The following is a 22791-nucleotide window of genomic DNA, read 5'->3' as shown; positions in this document are numbered from 1 at the left end:
CACACGCCCGCACAGGCAGGGGTCTCAGGTGCTCAGGCCTGACGCCCAGCCTCAGCCCCGTGAGACGTCAACCCTGCCGGTCAGGAAAGGGAAGTCTGAATGGATGGGGGCGGGAGGGAGAGGAAGAAGGGTGCAAACCGGGGAGTCTGCATAAGAGGGAAAGAAAAACTGTGTTTCAGTAAAAAGAGAGAATGCGCAATTCTGCAAAAGTAATCGGGCACTTTTTAGAGAAAACAGTGACCAGTACACAAAACAACGTATTAATAACGTTTTGCAGTTGCCTTATCAGGAAGCTTTTAATTTAAGATTCCATGTTCTTTTGGATTTTTCTGCTTCCTGAGCTCAGCGTCTGGATGGTCTGTGAATCTGAACACGCTGAGTGCCTTGTCCTGTTTGGAGACCCCAGGGGACAGGAGACCCCAGGGGAGCACAGGCCGTGCAGCCAGATGAGGGGCTGGACTGTGTTTGTGCACTGCGATGCTGCGGTCAGCCTGTCAGTGAGGACAGGAGGGTTGGGGTGGTGGTGGCAGGAAGTGAGTGGGGCCTGTCAGGCTCAGAAATGAGACACAATAGGAAAAAAAACACACTGACCTGTTTGTACAGTGGTGGTCATTACTGCTTACAGGACTCTACTCACGCAAACCCATCAGACAAAAGAGGAATATGGTACACAACAGGAGCAAGCCTGTGACACCCAGAACACTGAGATACAGGGCAGTGCACTGCTAATACTGCTGCTGTTACTACTGCTGCTAATATCTCCTCTGTTAATACTGCTGATACACTTCTGTTACTGCTGGTACTTACATTGCTGTTGATACACTTCTGTTACTACAGATACACTGCTGTTACTACTGCTGATACCACTTCTGTTACTGCTGATCCTTACACTGCTGTTACTACTGGTACTTACAGTGCAGTAACTCTAGGCCTGGCAGTGCTCTGCCAGTTCTGCAGCTCTCACTTGGGGAAATCCGGACCGACAGCAGAAGCCCACACGGCGAACTGCAGAGCCTGGGCTACAGGTCTGGGAGGTTCCTGTGGAGCTGTGTTTGTGCGGGGCTGCTGGGAAACGAGTACACAAGACCAGGAGAAGGGTGGAGAAGACATTGAGACGGTTTGGGTTCTGGCTGAGCACACCCTAAACCTGCCTTCTGCTCCCCCTGTTGACAGGAAGCACCCAACCATCTGCAAGACGTTCCGCTGCGAATACTGCGGCAAGGAGTTCCTGGACAGCCTGCGCCTGCGGATCCACTCCGTCGTTCACTCCGGTAAGGAATGGGCCGTGTCCCACTCTCCCTCCCCGGCTGCTCCTGTTGGCCCTGCGCTTCCGCCAGTGTTACACAGAGCATCAGAGCTCCTTCTTAATCCCCTTAAATACCCTGCATTGCGCCAGGTGTGTTTATGTTTTTCACTGGATTTATATTTGTTTAAAATTGGGCATGTAAAACGGAGCCTAGAACACAAGGTAATGTGCTTTACAGGCGAGAGTGTTCAGGAAAGAGACTCTACACGTTAGCAGCAGGTATGTGTGTCAGCACGAGCAGTGCGCAAGAGAGACACACAGAGGTGCGGTTAGTGAACGGAACGAACAGTGTGTTCTGGAGTACAGCCGTGGTTTTGACACGCTGCCAAGAAACACTGCCTTGGTGTGTGTGTGTGTGGTGCGTGTGTTCGCATGTTGGGTTCACTTATGCATGCGTGCGTGCTCTTGCGTGTGCAGGGCTGCAAGCAGCTGATGCGTGTTACAGTGTGGGAGCCGTGTTACAGTAGCCCTGTCAGGGACAGTTCAGAGACAGGGGGCAGGCACGCCACACTCCTGCGATCATGTGCATGCAGGTTGATGGCCGCCTACTCCTTTTTCTTGTAATATGCATATATATAGAGTCTTGTATTTTTTAAATCTGCTGTATTTAACCACTAAGGGTTGCGGACAAAATTTATATGTCCTGTCAAGGCATTTCCAAGAAGCTTTGTCAGTACTGACGTTATCGCCTGCGTCTCTCGGCATGCTTTTTCTGGTCCCAGATCTTACCAGTTCTAGTCTCAAGGACTGCAGCCGAGAACAGCTCTGCTGCTCCAGTGAGCCGGACTGCATCATGGATTAGCAGCCAGTGTAAACAGTCTATCTAGTCTGACATCTCTGTTTCGGTTCATGCCCAGCTCAGACGACTTTGGTAGGATCTGGATTTGAGAGGTTCTGTGGTAGGGAAGCAGTTATCTGAAGCACAGTGCTCTGAAGCCCATCAGTGACACAACTTGCACCCAGACTGGTGTCATTTCCACTCCCCACCTCCTGATCCCCTCCTCACCCTGTGTTACCCCCCCCAGCAGGAAGGCAAGGCCGTTCCAGCAGAAAGCATCACCTTGTCTGGGTGTTGTTTTAGTTTTGGTTCTGGACTCTCGGCTTGGCTTTGTCAGGAAACAGAAAGCTGCCTTGATTCTTGAAAAGGGTTGGAGGCTGGGGGGAGGGGAGGTGTGAGTGGTTAGCCAGCTGTTTGGCACTCCAAGGGTTAAGTCCGCAAGGCTGTTCACTTACTAAAATAGGTGATAAATGAGCGTCTTTCAATTGTTGTGGCCTCCTGTTTCCTCTCTATACCGTTTCCTGTTCTGCGTACTGTCTTTAACACTAACAAGGTGAAGACAGACCGAATAGTGGTGTTCTGAAAAAAAAATGTGTAGTCAAAGCTGGTTATCATCTGGCTAATCTTAGCCGTGGACCTTGCTCAACCAGAGTCCAAAATCAGGAATCCATGCTGCCTGCGGTCCTATACTACACGACTGCGTCTTATACCCATGAACCTGGGCAGCAAAGGGAAGCAGGTGAAGGTGATATAAGTGAAACTTGCAAAGTTTGCAAAGAGCAACTTGTGAGCTCAATAAATCGTTCGCTTCAGAGCTCGGCTGCAATGATAACCAGCAAGTGTGGGTCCCCAGGACCAGGACTGGGAGACCCCAGTTTACTCTATGAGTTGTGGGGGTCTGGAGCAAATGGCCCAGGCTTGCTGTGATCTCTCACAGCTTGTGATCTCTCAAGAGACGGATAAGTGAGATCCCTTAGATTGTTTGCTTGAAGCTTGGGCACCTTTGGTTTGCCTCCCCTCTTAAGTCCCTGAGCCTCTGAGCTGCTGTCAGGAGAGGATGAGCTTCTGTTTAAAGATGTGTGTGGCAGGGAGGTAGAGCAGAGAGGGCTGGCAGCTCTGCAGGTATGAACTGCAGGAGCATAGTCAGGGTAAAGGGATAGTAAGATCATAGAGAGCCAAAGCCCAGAGCTTTAGGAAACCACAGCAAAGCAAACTGAAGGCAGGGTAGAAGCAGGTTAAGACTTCAAAGAAAGACTCAGTGTCATCGTAAACTTGCATAAGAGGCCTGTCAGAGCTGTGCTGTATTGTCCTAATTGTTTATGCCCGAAAAGCATTTAATACACTGTAGTTTTCTGACAGTAATGGCGCCCTCTGTTTGTGAACTTTTGAACCTGAGAAGATTCACTCATAGATGTCAGATTTACTCACAGAAGTTGTTTTAAAGAAACAAGAAAACCAGAATAAATATTGTAAAAATAAATACAGTACCAAAACAACAAAAGCATTATCTAGTGTGTGGGTGCAAGGCAAACACAAATAGAAACCGCTTCCTCTGGTTGGTGTGCACCCAGCCCTGCGCTTATCTGCCAGCTGGGTTTCAGACCTGCCTCTCAGAGAAGCCGGTGCCCCTGGTGCTGCCCTGCGGGTGAGTCCTCCTCCTGAGGGGCAGGCTGGGCCAGCGCGCTTCCACAGCCGAGGGGTCAGGAGGGGGAGGTCAGTGCCGGAGCCTATGAGACACACACTCACACCTGGGCCAGTTTTCCCAGAATCCAGTTAACCCACCAGTATATCTCCGGACCGTGGGAGGAAACCAGAGCACCTAAAAGAAACCCACACAAACTGGGGAGACCATACAAACTCCACACAGACAGCACCCCAGGAACTGAACCCAGGGCCCCAGTGCTGCAAGGCAGCAATGCTGAACACTGCGCCATCCATGTTCTTTTAATTTATATTATATTCTGTATTAATATTATGATAAGAAATGCCAAAGGGTGCCTTCCTGTTTTCTGTGATATCTGGCAGAAAGGGTGATGAAAAGCAGGGAGTTTGCTGCCAGCACTCCTTCATAGCTGTCCTTGGCTGTTAAACAATTTAGCAAACCACATCGCTGTTGGCCTGGATTGCAAGGGACTGTAATAACAACCAACCTGCCACTAGGGGCCGCAATAGAGCTTCCACCATTACAAATAGGCTCAGCATGTGGAGATTATTAGTGAAAGGTTCGATTCTGCGTTCCACATGGTGATAATAAGTGTTAGTGTATGCACAGAACTCCCTGGCATTCAGACGCATTCTGACAGACTGTTTAGAGTTTAAGAGTGGGGAGCTGGGAGACTGCTCTGTCTTGAGGCCAGTGCCATCTTGAGCTTTATGTGCTTTATGTGCTCAGACCCCAGGAGGGCCGGGACAATATGTGACGTCTTTCGGAACACAGTATCTCTGGCTGATTTTGTCCGTGTTGAAATGGGAAAGACGGACCGAACTGAAAAGGGTCTGTGAGGGCAATCAGTTAAAGCTCGTTAAAATAATACACATTTAGAAGAAAAAACACTTCAAGCGAAGAATTTCAGGAGTCGATTGGAGTGCATGAGCGAGCAGTCTGTCACCCAGAGTGCAGTCAGTGGAGTGCAGACACAGTGGATGAAAGCCAAAAAGTTAAGATAAAATGTTTTTACACAGATTTTTTACACAATGTTTTTTCACCTTCTCTTTGACACTGGGCGCAAAAATAGTCTGATATGAAGGCCGAATGAACTGCACTTCTCAAGATAGTCGTGTTTCTACAGATCTATAAATGATAACTGCATGCTCAGAAACAAAGACATGACAAGGTGAGAAAATGACCCTCGTGGGTGTATTGCACATTTTGGTCTGGCTTTGTGATGTTTCAGTTCAGTATGGCCACAGACTATTTGGGCGTCAGGTCTAGCAATGACCAGACGCTGTTCTGGCACAAGTGGTGGACGTTGCAATTGACACAAATATCATACTACTCGTGACATATATATCCTCATGCTAAGGGCTAAGGTTGATCTGTCAACGGACGTAGTGTTCAACAATTAGCCCACAGACCTGCAAATATAACTTAAAGAACTTCATACTGCTCACAGCTGGGTCTGTAGACAAGTGTGGTTTACTGACACCTTGGTCAGCCCCTCATCAGAGAGTGTTAGGGGGGTGCATTGTGTTGCTCTGCTCAGCCTTTCAACGGTGTGAACCATTATTGCCAGACATCCTAAATACAAGATGGGGCAAACCTCTCTCTGGGTTGTTCTGTGTGCTTTGGAGCCAAACCAGACAAAGTCTAATATCTGCTGGCCTAATTCAACAGGATGGCTTTGTTCCCTTTTGTATAATTACCTTAATTAGCTGGTAGTAAAGATGTACCAACTTTCAGCCTTTGTCAGCTGAAATGGGGCTGAAGGATAAGGTACAGTAGTAAACTGTTTTATCGGTGGTAGGACACCTAAAGGTTATGGATGATAACGTGTGACCTGTAAAGAGCTTTGAGAACTGCTGCACCCAAACCCTCAGAGACCATCATTATTGTATAGCATTACAGCGATATACTATGAGTGTCCTTTTGCTTCTGATGACTGTAGCATTAAGCCGGCGTCACACTACACGACTTTCCTAGGATTTTCAGTCGTAGCCCTCATTTACACAATCGTAAGAAAAGCACAGCGAGTTGTAGAGAGTCGCATCTCGCGCCCCTTACTGTCAGTGGTGTAGTGTGATCCCCCGTGACTCAGTCACAGCCAGTGAGCGCTCAGCCGGACGTACAGTGCAGACACTGCAACTGCAAGGAAAGAGGGAAAGCCAGTGTTTTGGACTGTGCAAATGCAGGAGAGGCTTGTCGAACTTGTTTCATGGTTGTCGTTTTGTGTTTGTTGTCTGTTTACTCGTGGGTGGTGCTGCTCCTCTTATTCCAGTGTGCTCCACGTTGATCTGCTGTCAAAATGAGCCGACCTCACAGTTCTTTCTCGGTGCAATGCGAGATTTGGAACCGTGGTGTAAAGTCGTGAGGGAATCGTGTAATCAGTCACCCCCTGCGATTCCTAGTCATATTTTTAACACCCTCTAGGACAGAAAAGGCAGCTAGATTCAGCAACTGCAGTCGTTAAATTCAACATGCTCTCCAACTAGACGTTGTGTTGAGTCATGTAGTGTGACAAAGGCTTTAGTCAAATGGATAGTTAATATTCAGTTTTAGCATTCCCTGGGGGCCATTATAAGGGTCTTAGGCCACAGGTTTCACAACACTAAATGAGTTGAATGGTGTTAATTGGTTCAATTAGATCAACAGTAGCTCAGATGATCTCCGAGGATCTCCAGCATCAGAAGTGATCCCAGGGGGCTGTCCTAACTCTAACGGCAGTTCTGGGGTGAAGAGAAACACTATGACTGCAGGTCTGGGACTAATCCGCTGCTGCCCTCCTCCTCTCTCTGCAGTGCCCAACCCGTCCCCCCTTTGCCCTTTCTGCAGAAAGACCTTTGACAGCCAGGGGGCGCTGAAGAGCCACCTGGCCGAGCACACGCGGGGCTGGAACCACGTCTGCCAGGAGTGCGGGCGTCCTTTCCCCAGCCACACCGCCCTCCGGAGGCACCAGCGCTCACACACAGGTCAGCGGGGCCTCACTCCTACCAGAAACACCCCCCTTGAACTTAGTCACACATCCTGGGATCAGCCAGGGTAGTCAGGCCCTTATCTCCTTCAACACCACCTGCACGCAGATCACTGTGGTCAAACCCAGCTCCCCTTAACTTGCCTGCCTTTAGGACTGTAATACGCAAGTCAGGCTGGCCTCCCCTTTAACATCCCCCAATCAGGCCACACTGGAATTCCCTTCGTCTCTACATACGCTTGTCACATCCTAGACTGGGCACTAACCGATTCCCCGACCCACCCTCCCCGTGCGCAGGTGAGCTGACCTGCGAGTGTGACTACTGCGGCCGGTGTTTCCGTGACGACAGCTCCCTGCGGAGTCACAAGCGCGTGCACACCGGAGAGAAGCCATACCAGTGTGAGAGCTGCAGCAAGAGGTTCAGCCTCAAACACCAGCTGGACACGCACTACAGAGTGCACACAGGTACCGTCTCCCTGTCTGAACACACTGCAGAGAGCACAGGGGTACTGTCTCACTGTCTGAACACACTGCAGAGAGCACAAGGGTATTGTCTCACTGTCTGAACAAACTGCAGAGAGCACAGGGGTACTGTCTCAGTGTCTGAACACACTGCAGAGAGCACAAGGGTACTGACTCACTGTCTGAACACACTACAGAGTGCACACAGGTACTGTCTCACTGAACACACTGCAGAGAGCACAAGGGTACTGTCTAACTGTCTGAACACACTACAGAGAGCACAAGGGTACTGTATCACTGTCTGAACAAACTGCAGAGAGCACAGGGGTACTGTCTCAGTGTCTGAACACACTGCAGAGAGCACAGGGGTACTGTCTCACTGTCTGAACACACTGCAGAGAGCACAGGGGTACTGTCTAACTGTCTGAACACACTGCAGAGAGCACAAGGGTACTGTCTCAGTGTCTGAACACACTGCAGAGAGCACAAGGGTACTGTCTCAGTGTCTGAACACACTGCAGAGAGCACAGGGGTACTGTCTCAGTGTCTGAACACACTACAGAGAGCACAAGGGTACTGTCTGAGTGTCTGAACACACTGCAGAGAGCACAAGGGTACTGTCTCCCTGTCTGAACACACTGCAGAGAGCACAGGGGTACCGTCTGAGTGTCTGAGTGGGAGTGTTGTTCAGTATGTGCTCCCCCTCTCTCTCCTTCACTAACCCCCGGCCACCTCTTTCCCCGCAGGTGAAAAGCCGTTCGAGTGCCGATTGTGTGGCCAGCGCTCCCGGGACTACTCGGCCATGATCAAGCACCTGCGCACCCACAGCGGGGCGGGGCCATACCAGTGCACTGTGTGCCTGGAGTTCTGCTGCAGCCTGTCAGCCATGCAGAAGCACATCAAGACTCACAGTGCCCAGGACTTCCCCCCAGACTGGAGCATCAACAGCACCTACCTTTACACCTGTCACAGCTGAGTGCCAGGCAAGGAGACAGGCGCATTTATCCTCAGGTACAGGCAGAAACAGACACAGACACACTCATCCTCAGGTACAGACAGATCAGATAAGCACTCGTAGTGGCCAAGGAAAAAAACACAACCATACACGTACTCACAGGAAGACAGAAAGGTTCAGAGACTGGCCAGTCAGCACTGGAATATCCAAGCAGACAAGACAGGTAGAGAGACATAAGTACATAAAGACCCAGAGAGAGACAAAGAGACAAGTACAGACGCAGAGAGACACACACGTAGACAGGCACAGAGACAAAAGCACACATTACAGAGAAATACGCAGAGATGCACAGAAATGCAAGAACGTTAGATGTCTATGTCCTTGGACAAAGTGTCACAGAGGTGGCTTTAAGAGCGAATAAAACGCACATCAGTGATGCCATCAGATGACTAATCCTGTTCCCGAAGAGCCACAATCCAGTGGGTTTTGCACAGACTGCCCTTAAATCATCCACTAAAGTCAGGTGTTTCTTGAGCAGGTAGACAAGCCTGTTAAAGATGAAGGAGTGGCTCAAGTAACAACAACCCAGCCTGCAGTCTTCTGAGGCCAGAGCACTCCAGAGTTCGTCTTGTTGAATTTGCTGCAGTCTGAAATTTACTCTGAATCTTTAGAAACCGGTGTTTTAAGGATAAACTATAAAACACAATAGAACAGGACTCCAAGTCTAAGTCAGGCTCTGCTTAGCAGCTGTGTTTGTCATGATGCTATACAGTATGTGGATTAAGCGTAATTTTCATTATCCAGCACTAGGGGGAGACAGTGACATTCAGGGACGCCTCTGCTCTCAACTTTGCCTTTTGAGCGACGTCTGCAGAGGGACACCTCAGGGATTTCAGCCTGGCTTATAGTCAGGTTATAACTGTAGTATTTACTACGCAAGCATTATTGAGCATAAAGAAGTGCCTTTGACTTTTCATCTTTTAATTGTGTTATAGCTCACAGTGTTGTTAGAATTCTTATTTTTGCTTATTTTTATAGAGTATTTTTTTTAACAAAGCCCTGTAAACTGCCACTTGAATTTCAGCAAAAGCAATGATGTAGCAAAGCAAATCCCAATGTTGACTATCGGCAAAGTGCTCACAGGCTGTACACTTACACAGAGGCGCTGTGTGAGCTCAGCAGTTCGTACAGTGCGCCGTTGGATTAAAATGAACAGTTTGATAGTTACAGAAAGTGGTGAATCTACAGAGATCACAGTTCTCCTTAAGGATAGAGAGAGTTTGAAGAGGAAATAAATTACTCATGTTAGTAAAGCACCAGAATATACTCTGCTGCACTGTTGCTTTATTGCTGTGAGTGGTGTGATAATGCAAAAACCTTTTTTACTAAATACTAGATATGGTACTGAATATATTTGTCATTTTAATTTTGTGGGCCTTGCTGCAGTTACCCATGTTTGAAGCAGTTACTGTATTTATTTTCTGTTAATTACTCACACTTAAAGGGCTGGTGACCTGGAGACTGGAACCAGCTAACCAGTCATGATCATGAAGTCTGTGACATCCTTCAAAGAGCTGTTGAACAGTGAGATCAATTGTCAGATCAGTTAGTTACTGAGATAACTAACCAAGCTCCTTCCGTGTGTTTACAGGCTCTTGACTCTCCCTGCTCCAACCTAGAATAAAATGAATGATGAGCAGTTCACTCGCTGTTATCATCAGCAAGAACAGTGAACAGTCAGTTCAGTATGTATTACCCACTGTGTGCTGTAACTGAAGAAACATGGATCATGTTGGTCATTGGGGTGTTATTCCCCTGGCACAATTCTGTGTATGACAGCACTCTTGCCACAAACTACTAGTCCCATTTCAGTTTGTCTTCTGTATGCAAGGAGCAGTTTTAGCTCCATCCTTTGTGTCGCTCATTCGGACAGCTCCTGCTCTTCCCGAGTTTCCTCTTTGGAAAACTGAAGCTGATCAAGGGGAACGAGAAGGGAGCTTTTGCTTACCAGGCGTTAACAGCCAAGTCGGTTTTGTTCCGTTGTGTTGTGGTTACAACATGCAGGCACACACAGACAGAAAATACTCCGATTCCATTGCCCTGGGAGAGGATCAAGCTGGCCAGTGATGAAGGGGATGGAGAGGCAGAGAAAATGCTTCCTAGCTAGATTGGTTCCCTCTTTGACTGCGTGGAATCTGTACGTTCTCCCCAGGTTTATGTGTGTGTTTGTGGAGGTGATCTTTTTCCCACCCACATCCCATAACATGTTGAAGATTATAGAGATGCAGGAATCCTTCCAGACTGTAGCCTCCTGGGATCCATTCATGGGGACAGCCCAACTTCAGTGTTCCATGTTCTAATGGGACATCCCAGACAGCCACCGCATTGCTGAAGTATCAGTTCCGTTTTAAGAATAATTCAGCAGGTTTAAGTGGTGTTACTGCCAAAGCTTTTTAAGCCCCTGAAATCTTAGTTAACCCTTTTAATATGTGATGGGTGTTGTCACATGGAGGGTAAAGGTTATGTGTGTGGAAGAGCTATACAATCATTTTGATCACTATGTAGATAATGAACCAGCCTTGGGTTTCAATTTACTGCATACTTTAAATCGTATTCTGAAGTTAGATTGCTTTTGGTAGTTATCTTGCTGTCAGTGGGCCACACCATCCAGTATTTTTGGCCATTTGTTGTTCCAGTTGCGAGTTTGCAGTTGTTCCTCTTCTGCTTAGATTGTTTTCCTGATCACCACTTGCTTTTCAACTCTGCTTGCAAATGCTAACCCCCTCCCAACATGGTCAGGGAGAAAAACAAGCCCACAGGCCGAGCTAGCTGACTGCTGCATTTTACCCCAAAGCTATGAATGTATCCACAGCACAGTCCTGGTCCAGTACAGTACCGGTCCTTCGGGTGCACCAGGTGTCTTCAGTCAGGGGTTAAAGGTCATTGTTAATCTGGATAAAGTCAGTGCCTAGGTCAGTTCAGTCACTGCATGTTGGCTGTAGATTGACCATAATGCCTAATAATTGACAGGTTTGCCTGTAAATATTGGTAACTTCATGAGCCAATTGAGCATCACTTTGCTAAATGGAATATTGTCGTCTTATTTTGCACAGCGTGACAGTACATTTCTATGAAATGAATGTAATAATTATACTAGTAATGACCTTTTAAAACCTTTTGTTTTATTTCTTTTGTTTCTTGCAATTCTCCATTCATTAAAGTGCTCGCTTGTCCATTTGTTAATCAATAATAAATCAAGAACCTTTACAGCATGTCACTCTACCAGAGGTGATTAGGATGACTGCTCCTGTCCTGCCTCAGCCGGCCTTGGCTTGACAGGGCTGCGTGGTCATCCACTGGCTGTCTGGACACGCCTCGTCCTACTGCAGGCCAGAAAACAACTGGTCACATCTGGACTGCTGCTGTGTGGAACACGGGTTCTGGTGTGTTAGTATCATTTGTATGTTTTGATCAAAGACTGATGTAAGGACTGTGGATTTTTGTACTTGAAAAATAAAAAGTTTATTTCAGTTTGCCTCTGATTTTTTGTTTTCACTTAGTCCTCTCGGACAGTATGTACACATTTATATCTTACCGCCTTGTTTTACAGATTACATTTGCTCTTAATGAAACCAGCTATTTAGTTGCTCTGCTCAAGTCAGGGATACATTACTTCTACAAACTCATCACTGTTGTATTGCAACTCTAGTATAAAGCCTTAGACAAGAGTTCATGAACAGATGAGTCTGGGGAGATGTTTCTTTAAAAAAAAAATATATACTGTTTTCCAATTCGGAGTGAAAAAAGATACATCCAGCATTCCTGACGAAACTGCTTAAATCTACAGGTTTGGCAAAGCCTGCTCAACAAGCAAAACAAATCTCATTGCTAATAACATTGTATGAGCTTGAAGGTACAGTACTTAGACTGAACTATTTCATCAACAGCTTGGCTCCAGGGTCTCTGACTGCAGGACCTTAGCTTGACAATCTCATCTGTGGGATGGAACACGGGGTTCAGTGACTCCTGCAGGGGTGCAGTGGACAGAGCATTGGACCCTGAACTAGGACCCTACTGATGTAACTACTATCTGAGTTACAAAACTGAGGATAAGTACTTTAACAACTGGACCAGCTGTCCTCCTGGTCTAACAAGACTGGACCTGAACCACTGGACCAGCTGTCCCCCTGGTCTAACAACTGGACTAACCACTGGACCAGCTGTCCTCCTGGTACAACAGGACTGGACCTGAACCACTGGCCAAGCTGTCCTCCCGGTGTAAGAGACCCTAGATTTTAACCAGTGCCGACACCTAACTCATAATGTCCCCAGCACTAATGCAGACATAAAAAGAAAGCAGAACATCTCTGAACTGGTACATGTGCCTCCCTCTGAGCTGCTCACAGACGGACAGGCATGTCCCAAGACCAGCAGCTCTGTTATTTCCCTCCACACGCGGACTGTCACACGCTGAACTCGCACTCGTTGACCTCTGAGGCTCGCTCCTCCTGGATCTGATCGATGCCGAATCCGGGGGCTTCCCAGAAGAGCCTTCGCCCCAGGCCCCCCCCATCCGCCTGGTCGTCTCTGTCCCCCTCCTCCTCCTCCTCCTCCTCCTCCTCCGCCTGCAGCCCCCAGTCCAGCTGCCCCTGCAGCTCGGCGCTCTGGCAGGCGCTGCAGCGCGGCAGCGGCACCTGGTAGGTCTCGTGGAAGCGGCGGTAGTCGACCCGGAAGGCCCCCTTCTCCAGGGTCATGCAGGGCTCGAAGCGGGCGCCCCACTCGATCTCCGTCTCGATGTACGAGGTCTTCGCCTGGCACATCATCCCTGAGACAGCCGGGGAGGGAGAGGAGACACAAGGAGAGGAGACACGGGGAGAGGGAGAGGTGGAGAGGGAGAGGAGAGACAGGAGAGGGGGAGAGAAGGTTAATGGTGGGAGACAAAGGGGCAGAGACAGCAAAAGGAGGGTAAAAAGGAGAAAAACAAGGTGAAAGAGTCAGTGAGGGAAAGAAGAATAGAATACCTGCTTTTGCACTGTACCTAAACCCCAGGTGCCTCCGGCACCGGGCCTGTGGAACCTGTGGAACCAGTGTTTCCACGACGGGCTGTTAACAAGCCAGGAACTCCGGGCACCAGGAGCTGAAAGCACAGGAGACACTCCAGCACAGCACAGCCGCCCAGGTAAAGAGTATAAATCCCATGCACAGCAGGAGCGGCATTCAGTGGAATTAACAGGATCACTTTTTAAAGGGATGAGTTTAACTTGAGGCAGCGTGGTAGTGCAGAGGTCAGCGGCGCTGGGGCCCCCGGTCGACCCCGGGAGCTCTGTCTGTGTGGAGTCTGTACGCTCCTCCTGGTGTGAGTGTGAGTGCGTCTGTGGGGCCAGATGGGTCAAATGGACACCGGTCCTGTCCGGAGGAGGATCGTTTCAATGCTGGGGGGAGTCACGTGGTCAAAGGACACACCTCCGGCGAATCGGCCCGAATCTCTAAGAAACGCAGAGAGCGGCGGTGCTGCTGGCGAGGCGAGGAGTAGACCTACGCTTTCTGCTCATAATAATGCAAGGTAAATAAGTCGAAGTCAAGTTTTACCAACAGCCTCTTAAGTCTTTTTGCGATTTTTAAAAGCCTGTTTGGGATGAAACGCTTTAACAGTGTCGGGTTAGGATCGCAGTCTGCTGAACGGACGACACGCGTGTGCCCTGCTGCTCTGTCGCCGTGAGAGCAGTGAGCCAGTGAGGCCACACGGAGTCGCTGTTTAGCAAAACGTTCGAATTGATCATTAATTCCCAATTCCTTACACTCGCATCGCGCTTGTCTGGACAGTCCGCTGCCTGTGTCCGTGTAGAGCTCGCTTAGCGCAAGGTTCTCCTGGAGACTTCGTTTTCGAGTTCATTTTTTACATTTATTGTTTTGTTGTATTTGTACTGTTTACTTGAATTATATGTGTAATTTGTGTGAAGAGAAATGAAAATAAGAAAGAGGATGCAGTCGGCTGATGAAAGAATAAACTGAACAGAATGAAGTCCTGGTCTCACTGATGTGGGTCCGATATCTGTGTGAGGTACAGACATGTATATTCCATACCTGTGTGTGGGGTAAAGTTGTGTCTGGGGGGGGGAGAGGTTCAGACGTGTGTGTGGGGGGTACAGACGTGCTGCAGGTGAGACAGGAGCAGAGGCAGTTTGCAGACTAAGCCTTTGAGCTGTTCATTTTTTGCATTTTCCATCACAGTGACCTGACTCAATTCACAACCGGATTGTATCGGCTATTTATAAAGCAAGAGGTCCCGGAGCTCACACCTGTCCACTCTGTGGCATGAGGCCATTTCCACAGCCCGTCTACAGAATGAAGAAACAGCGTGTGGGCAGCAACACCAAGGTCCTGACCTTTCGGACAATCAAATCTTTCCTCACCTGGTCTGTGAGTAACTGACACCTGAGACTCAGACGGAAAACCTGAGGCGTTTCAGAGACTTCCTACACAGTGCTTTCATTAATTTCACTGCCACCCAGAGTGAAGCCACCATTTCACATGTATCTGCGAAGGGTCTGTGACGAACAACCAGAGCTATTTTTTTGTTTTACAACATGATTGTATTTTGTTATGCTGCATGTAAATAATCCAGAAGGCGGTAGGACTGATATTTGTGTTCCCGAGTGTGTATGCGAACTGTGTCTGTGATTTTATAGAGCTTAATGTTTTGAACTTTGTCTACACACACCGTGGACTGTGCTGCTGTCACCCCTGTGAACCGCTTTCCAATCTGTGCACAAACCTTTAAAAGCGCTTTCATTTACAATTTAGGTTGGGATGTTCCCCCCCCCCCAAGTGCTTCTCTTAGATTAAAATAAACTTGATTTAATAATATTCTATTATATTCTAAAAAATGTAATTGCATCATTCCAAATCTTTGGTGTTGGGTTTTTCTTTGTTGAAAGACTGGGACTGACCTGGGAGAGGATGTGATGATTGGACAGATTTGAAAACGCCCCTGCCCCCCCTCCCCCTACATGCCCCGCCTCCTCTGACACGCCCTCCAAACAGCCAATGGTTTTTCGGCTCCTCGAGGCGAGACCGGAGAGCAAGAGCCGGCCTGCAGACACCGACGGACTTGGTCAGGGAAACGAGCACGAATCGCCTGCCTGCCTCGTCCCCGCCCCAGGCCCGGTGGAGCGGGAGCACAGAGCCAGGCTCGAGCCCGCAGGCCCCAGGGCCCTTGGCCAGCACCCCCGCGGAACCCCCCGCCGCGCCGCGCCCCGCCCCGCTCACCGGTGGCCTCCACGATGCCCTCCAGGATGACGATGATCTCGAACTGCTGCCGGCGCAGCTGGTCCGGCCCCAGCTCCCAGAAGGGGCTGTTTGGGTCGATGGTGTGCTGGATGACCTGCGGCTCCACCAGGAAGAGGCGGTCGGAGCCCGTCTCGTAGCCCAGGTCGATCTCGGTCTGCTCCAGGGGCAGGAACTCGCCCTCGCTGGTCTGGCGCGACTGGATGAGCTTGGCGCGCACCTTGGCGTCCACCATGTGGCTCTCGCGCAGGTCGCCCAGGCGGAACATGAGGCACAGCTGGTCGTCGCGGTTGGCGATGACGCAGGTGCGGCTGAACAGCAGCGTCTGGGCGCGCTTCTTGGGCCTCGAGATCTTGACGAACATGCAGCCCACCATGAGCGCGTCGATCATGGAGCCCACGATGGACTGCGCCATCACCAGCAGCACGCCCTCCTGGCAGGAGGACATCACCATGCGGGAGCCGTAGCCGATCGTGCGCTGGGTCTCCACGGAGAAGAGCAGCGCGGACAGGAAGCCGTCCACGTTCTGGTAGCAGGGCGGCGGGTCCCGGCGGGCCGGCGCGTCCAGGTCGCCCCGCAGGAGGGCGTCCAGGAAGTAGAGGGTGGCGAAGCCGACCCAGGTGACCACGTAGCACATCATGAAGACGAAGAGGAACCAGCGGTACTTGAGGTCCACGAAGGAGGTGAAGATGTCCGACAGGAAGCGCCCGGGCTCGGCGATGTGGCGTAGGTTGACCCGGCACTTGCCGTCCTTGGTGACGTAGCGGCGCAGCTCGCGGGCGGCCGGCGGGCACGGCGGCGCCTGGCCCTCCTCGTCCTCCAGCAGCCTGCTGCGCAGCTTGGGCGACTTCTCCATCTCCAGGACCGGGGCGGACAGCACGCTGCGGGTGGGCGTCCGGGAGGCCCGCGCGGGGCTGGTGTCCATGTTGGGCACGCTCAGGGCGTGGCGGGGGTACCAGCGGGCGTGGGCGCCGGCCGCCTCTCGCAGGGAGCAGCGGCGGTACCCGGGCAGGTCCCCCGCGGAGCAGAGGCTGGGGCGCTGGCCGCGGAGCAGGGGGCCCCGCTGGGGGCTGTAGGGGATGTCCGTGGTGCTCTTGTGCCGCCGCATGGGGGGGTGCGAGGGGGGTGGCAGCGGGGGCGGGCGGCTGTGCTCGCTGGGCATGATGTCAGGGAGGGGCAGCCCGCTGCTGACCTGCCTCCCCCCCTCCGCCAGGCTGTCGGCCACCAGCACCGTCTCCGTCTGCAAGAGAGGAAGCCTCTGTCATACCCGGCTGCCTGCTCCACCCCACAGCGGCATCAGTGCTTCGGCTCTGCCCATGAACCCGAGTCTCTAGAGGAGCATACCTCCAGCCCCGAGGCACGAATCTGAACCTCTGGGCAAGACCAAAGACAATGAATATCCGACTCAGTGCCTGTTTTGTATTAAGGGCACATAAAGACAAGTTCACAGACACACTCAATGTTAACGTCTGAAATGTAATCATGAAAAAAATTGCAGTTGCATTTCCGTCAGCCTGTTGCAGATCAACACAACGTTAACAGAACTGATTACTTAATTCCAGTCCGGATTGTAATACTGCACAGAACTGAGAAAGGGAATGGGCTTTGTTTGTATTGCCTAAAAGAAACTCCTCTAGGACTTTAAAGCCAGGGAAATTGGCGGGAATAAAACTATAGATTTGGAGACGACCCAAAAAATGATTTGATGGAAGTGAGAGTGTCGAGTGTCCAGGAGTGTCAGAGAGTGAGAGTGTCGAGTGTCAGAGAGTGAGAGAGACTGTCGAGTGTCCGGGAGTGAGAGGTGTGCTCTGGAGAGCTGTTAGCAGGACACATGTGGCTCAGAAGACAGTGGTAAAAGATGCTGCAGAATTCTCAGACGTCCCAGTCATCAACAAAAGAATGGTGGATTTGCAGGAGTGTGTCATGTTTCCATGCTGACCCCACAATACTGTGGAATTTCCCTGCTTTGCAGAAGAAATCCATTCATCATCAGCTTCTGGAGACCCAAGAACAACAGCCTGCTGTGTACATTAGTGTTCCTGTACTTTCTGTATATACCACATTTGTACAAGCTCCTTCCTTGAATTGCTATTTGAATACAGCAAGTTTCCAAGTGATCATGTTAAACTGCATTCCTTCAGCCCATTCCCTGAAGTTTACGCGCAGAAGAGACTAAACATTAACAGACCTTTTCACGATTCCAAAGTCCTGATGTTGCAGGACAGTAGAAAGAGACAATGTGGTCTGAGAGACTACGATGACTAAGATGACTCAAGCTGTGGGGACTGAATTGGTGCATCAGGATTTGAAATGACTGACCTTCGCAAAACAGATGGCACAATTTATCATTTTTTTCCTAGAACAGGAGCTTTTTGTAACGATGTGACTCAATCTGGACGTCGCTCGTGAGCACAGCTGGGGTAGCCCAGCGACAGCCGAGGGGCAAGAGTCGTTTCCCAGCCTGCCACTGTCCCGCAGCGTCTCCCTGCGAGCTGGCTCAGGACAGACCTCCCCCCAGGGACCCCTCTCCCCACCCGACTGCCTCAGGGAACCCCCCAATCCCCAGGGAGAACCACTCACGTGGAAGGCGCTGGGGTGTCTCTCGGTGTCCCCCGGCCCCCGTGACTGGACCACCATGGTGGACTTCAGTTTCTGGGCGGCGCTGACAGAGGCTCGGCGCCCCCTGGAGGTCACTGCCGGAGGGGCCCCAGGGGCGCCAGTGAGCCCCTGGCCGTCGGGCCCTGGCCCCCCTTTCCCCGCGGCGAGCATGGCAGTGGCCGTAGAGCTTCGGACGAGGGGTGGGGTGTGCACTCCGCTGGCGAAGTCCTTCCGGGTCATTCGGACCTGGCAGGAAGAGAGGCGGGAGCAGGGAGCCACTTCCCCCAGATACTGGAGCTCTGAGAGCTGCACAGACTCTGAACCCCGTTTTTGTCCCGTCTATTTGACTGAAGCCACGCTTTTAGCCAAACCACGTGCCCCCGTCTCCTCACACACTAGCGCAGGAACAGCGATGACATTTCAACATCCGCCTTTTGGAAAAAAAACCACAACCAATAGGTTCAGTCTGACGTAGACTGTGGTCCTGTGGTCTGACCAGGCAAGGGGAGGCGTTGTGCATGCTGGGGCAAGGCAGCAGGGCAGCAGGAGAACAGGGCGACAGGGCAGCAGGGCAGAACAAGAGCAGGGCAACAGGGTGACAGGGCAGCAGGGCAGCAGGAGACAAGGGCAGCAGGGCAGCAGAGCTCAGCCTCAGGTCTGTGGTGACAAACAGCCTGTCCTTTTGAGGAGGGAGGCTTGACTCATATGTTCCGTGTTGTCAGGAGCCTTGAGGTTAACTCCCTTCTAAAAGGGCATCAGAACGCCCTCCTTCGGCTCCTTGAGCAGATAACAACCTCTGTCTCAGGAGCACAGGCTCGGAGGTTTTGAACCCTTCCAGTGGTTGACCTGAGTGTTATTTAGGAGCTCACTGCTGGCCAGAGAGCACAGTAAGACCCCTGCCTGCTGGCTCAGCTGCTCTCTCTCCCCCCCCTGCCCCCCCTTCCGGGCTTAATCCTGCAAACGCAGCCTCAGAAAGCCCATCTGCTATCTCTGCTCCGGCCAGGATGCAGGAATGCCACAGGAGTCTCTGGCTGAGAAGAGCTCCAGGCTGTCAGCACCTGCAGAGCTGTGTCCCGGCTGAGCAGATCTCTGCTTTGCTGCGTGAAGGAGGGGAGAGCAGCCGGGTTACAGACAGCTCCAGTGAGCTCATCCTTGGACTTGCGCTACGTCAGAACCGAAGAAGTGGCGCAGTCCAGCGGTTCACTGCGTCTGCGCAGATCTGCGCGGCTTGACTCTCCGGCTTCGTGGTCTTGCTGTGTTTGAATTTATTGGCACAGCTGTTTACTTCCTCACACAGGACTGTAATGGCTCCCCTGAGAGAAGCACATCTGTTAGAGCTTCGCAGATCGGTCACTCGGCATCAAAGCGTCCCCATATTATACCGTACAACAGCGCCCCCCCCAGGACCCCCGCAGCTGGTCGAATCTCGAGTGGAAGAAAGTGTGGGCAGTGTGACGATCGTGCCCGTGCCTCCTCTGGTATCTACTGTACCCCGGTAAAGCCCCCCAGTGCAGGGAGGGTAAGGGGAGGTGCTGGGGGTGCAGGGAGGGTAAGGGGAGGTGCTGGGGGTGGAGAGGGGGTGCAGGGAGGGTAAGGGGAGGTGCTGGGGGTGCAGGGAGGGTAAGGGGAGGTGCTGGGGGTGGAGAGGGGGTGCAGGGAGGGTAAGGGGAGGTGCTGGGGGTGGAGAGGGGGTGCAGGGAGGGTAAGGGGAGGTGCTGGGGGTGGAGAGGGGGTGCAGGGAGGGTAAGGGGGGTGCTGGGGGTGGAGAGGGGGGCGAAGTGCGAGGGGTCTGTAACAGGCGGCCCAGGGGCGTGGCCGGCCGCGGTGCCTCAGCCGCAGCTCTGCAGCAGCGCGGAGGTGGCCTGGCGTGACCTGGAGATTACCCAGAGAGCTGCTCCGCGCGGCTCGAGCCAGAGTCCGATCGGCGGCATCCTACCTGCGGAGAGCGGGCCCTCCCAGCCGGGTCGCGGGGTCCGCTGGCGGAGGAGGCGGGGTGTCCGGCGGCAGGGAGAGAGCAGGCACCCCACAGCCGGTCCGAGCGCTCTGCCGGCCAGGGCACGTGTGTCTTCTCAATGTCACACTGCTCTCGTCTTAAACCGGCTTAACGACAGCTTCTTAATCACACCCCCGCCCCCCCGGCGCTCCTGCCTGCAGCTCGGCCCTCTGGACCGGCCGTGCCGCAACCTCGACACACCTGTGCACCCGGCCAGGAGGAGAGGGGGACCCTCCCGAACCGGCACTGTAGGGGTACCCCAGCAGTGAAAGAGGGGCTCCCCAGGTGATGAACCCGTGAGCTGTGCAGTCAGGTGTCTGACCTCCAGCCATTTGCTGCTTCTTCCTCCAGCTCAGGGTCGCGGGGGAGCTGGAGTCTATCCCAGCAAGCAGCAGGCACAAGGCAGGGCACCCCCTGGGCAGGACACCAGTCCATCACAGGACACACACTCACACACACCCTGGGCAGGACAGCAGTCCATCACAGGACACACACTCACACACACCCTGGGCAGGACACCAGTCCATCACAGGACACATGCACCCTGGGCAGGACACCAGTCCATCACAGGACACACACACCCTGGCCAGGACACCAGTCCATCACAGGACACACACACCCTGGCCAGGACACCAGTCCATCACAGGACACACACTCACACACACCCTGGACAGGACACCAGTCCATCACAGGACACACACTCACACACACCCTGGGCAGGACACCAGTCCATCACAGGACACACACTCACACACACCCTGGGCAGGACACCAGTCCATCACAGGACACACGCACCCTGGGCAGGACACCAGTCCATCACAGGACACACACACCCTGGCCAGGACACCAGTCCATCACAGGACACACACACCCTGGCCAGGACACCAGTCCATCACAGGACACACACTCACACACACCCTGGCCAGGACACCAGTCCATCACAGGACACACACACACCCTGGCCAGGACACCAGTCCATCACAGGACACACGCACCCTGGCCAGGACACCAGTCCATCACAGGACACACACACCCTGGCCAGGACACCAGTCCATCACAGGACACACACTCACACACACCCTGGACAGGACACCAGTCCATCACAGGACACACACTCACACACACCCTGGGCAGGACACCAGTCCATCACAGGACACACGCACCCTGGGCAGGACACCAGTCCATCACAGGACACACACACCCTGGCCAGGACACCAGTCCATCACAGGACACACACACCCTGGCCAGGACACCAGTCCATCACAGGACACACACTCACACACACCCTGGGCAGGACACCAGTCCATCACAGGACACACACACACCCTGGCCAGGACACCAGTCCATCACAGGACACACGCACCCTGGCCAGGACACCAGTCCATCACAGGACACACACACCCTGGCCAGGACACCAGTCCATCACAGGACACACACTCACACACACCCTGGACAGGACACCAGTCCATCACAGGACACACACTCACACACACCCTGGGCAGGACACCAGTCCATCACAGGACACACGCACCCTGGGCAGGACACCAGTCCATCACAGGACACACACACCCTGGCCAGGACACCAGTCCATCACAGGACACACACACCCTGGGCAGGACACCAGTCCATCACAGGACACACACTCACACACACCCTGGCCAGGACACCAGTCCATCACAGGACACACACACACCCTGGCCAGGACACCAGTCCATCACAGGACACACGCACCCTGGCCAGGACACCAGTCCATCACAGGACACACGCACCCTGGCCAGGACACCAGTCCGTCACAGGACACACGCACCCTGGCCAGGACACCAGTCCGTCACAGGACACACGCACCCTGGCCAGGACACCAGTCCATCACAGGACACACACTCACACACCCTGGACAGGACACCAGTCCATCACAGGACACACACAGACACACACCCTGGACAGGACACCAGTCCATCACCGGACACACACACCCTGGACAGGACACCAGTTCATCACAGGACACACACAGACACTCACACCCTGGACAGGACACCAGTCCATCACAGGACACACACAGACACTCACACCCTGGACAGGACACCAGTCCATCACAGGACACACACTCACACACCCTGGCCAGGACACCAGTCCATCACAGGACACACACTCACACACCCTGGACAGGACACCAGTCCATCACCGGACACACACACCCTGGACAGGACACCAGTCCATCACCGGACACACACAGACACTCACACCCTGGACAGGACACCAGTCCATCACAGGACACACACAGACACTCACACCCTGGACAGGACACCAGTCCATCACAGGACACACACAGACACTCACACCCTGGACAGGACACCAGTCCATCACAGGACACACACACTCACACACCCTGGACAGGACACCATTCCATCACAGGACACACACACCCTGGACAGGACACCAGTCCATCACAGGACACACACACTCACACACCCTGGACAGGACACCAGTTCATCACAGGACACACACACCCTGGGCCCCAGCCCTGCGAGGCAGCAATGTTATCATGTCCGATAGCGTTGCTCATCGCTCCGCAGTTTGTAACCTGCTGCTCCTGAACAAGAGCCTGGCAGCTACAGTGGCTGGAAACAGGTTTAGGTCCTGTGCGGGTCGCATGGATGAGTTTGGGTTTTTTACTGATACTCGATTGCGAGTCACCTCGGCGGCCCCGCAGCGCCCCCCACTGGCACCGGAACTGCCTGCAGGAGGGGGGCGTGTCTCGCCGACGTCACTGGGAGCCGGCAGGCG

At 52.6% G+C, this 22791-nt stretch overlaps 2 protein-coding genes across 7 annotated transcripts in view; one reads left to right on the top strand and one right to left on the bottom strand.

Annotated features, from left to right (window-relative positions):
- The window catches only part of zbtb32 (zinc finger and BTB domain containing 32), a 46488-nt gene extending 34829 nt beyond the window's left edge, over positions 1-11659 (top strand). The window contains exons 8-12 of the mRNA XM_088621261.1: positions 1174-1271; positions 6540-6710; positions 7010-7177; positions 7921-8185; positions 8934-11659. Of these exons, the coding sequence (XP_088477387.1) occupies positions 1174-1271; positions 6540-6710; positions 7010-7177; positions 7921-8150 (667 nt within the window). The 3' untranslated portion in view covers positions 8151-8185; positions 8934-11659. The remainder of the gene's footprint in view (positions 1-1173; positions 1272-6539; positions 6711-7009; positions 7178-7920; positions 8186-8933) is intronic.
- The window catches only part of kcnj20 (potassium inwardly rectifying channel subfamily J member 20), a 181203-nt gene extending 158419 nt beyond the window's left edge, over positions 1-22784 (bottom strand). The window contains exons 1-4 of one of the 6 annotated variants that reach the window (XM_088621245.1): positions 19951-21306; positions 17997-19327; positions 15399-16656; positions 11292-12954 (exon numbers count right to left, since the gene is read on the bottom strand). In XM_088621245.1, coding sequence (XP_088477371.1) covers positions 12593-12954; positions 15399-16656; positions 17997-18254 — 1878 coding nt within the window. In that variant the 5' untranslated portion in view covers positions 18255-19327; positions 19951-21306 and the 3' untranslated portion in view covers positions 11292-12592. Of the gene's footprint in view, positions 1-11291; positions 12955-13150; positions 13267-15398; positions 16657-17996 lie in introns of those variants that run through there. The other 5 variants (XM_088621246.1, XM_088621247.1, XM_088621249.1 and 2 more) reach the window with 5 other exon arrangements.
- Positions 22785-22791: the final 7 nt, after the last annotated feature.

The sequence above is a fragment of the Lepisosteus platostomus genome, chromosome 26 (assembly GCF_059453375.1).
Source record: "Lepisosteus platostomus isolate fLepPlt1 chromosome 26, fLepPlt1.hap1, whole genome shotgun sequence".
Taxonomy (NCBI): Eukaryota; Metazoa; Chordata; class Actinopteri; order Semionotiformes; family Lepisosteidae; genus Lepisosteus; species Lepisosteus platostomus.
This window is presented reverse-complemented; position numbering and strand designations above follow the sequence as displayed.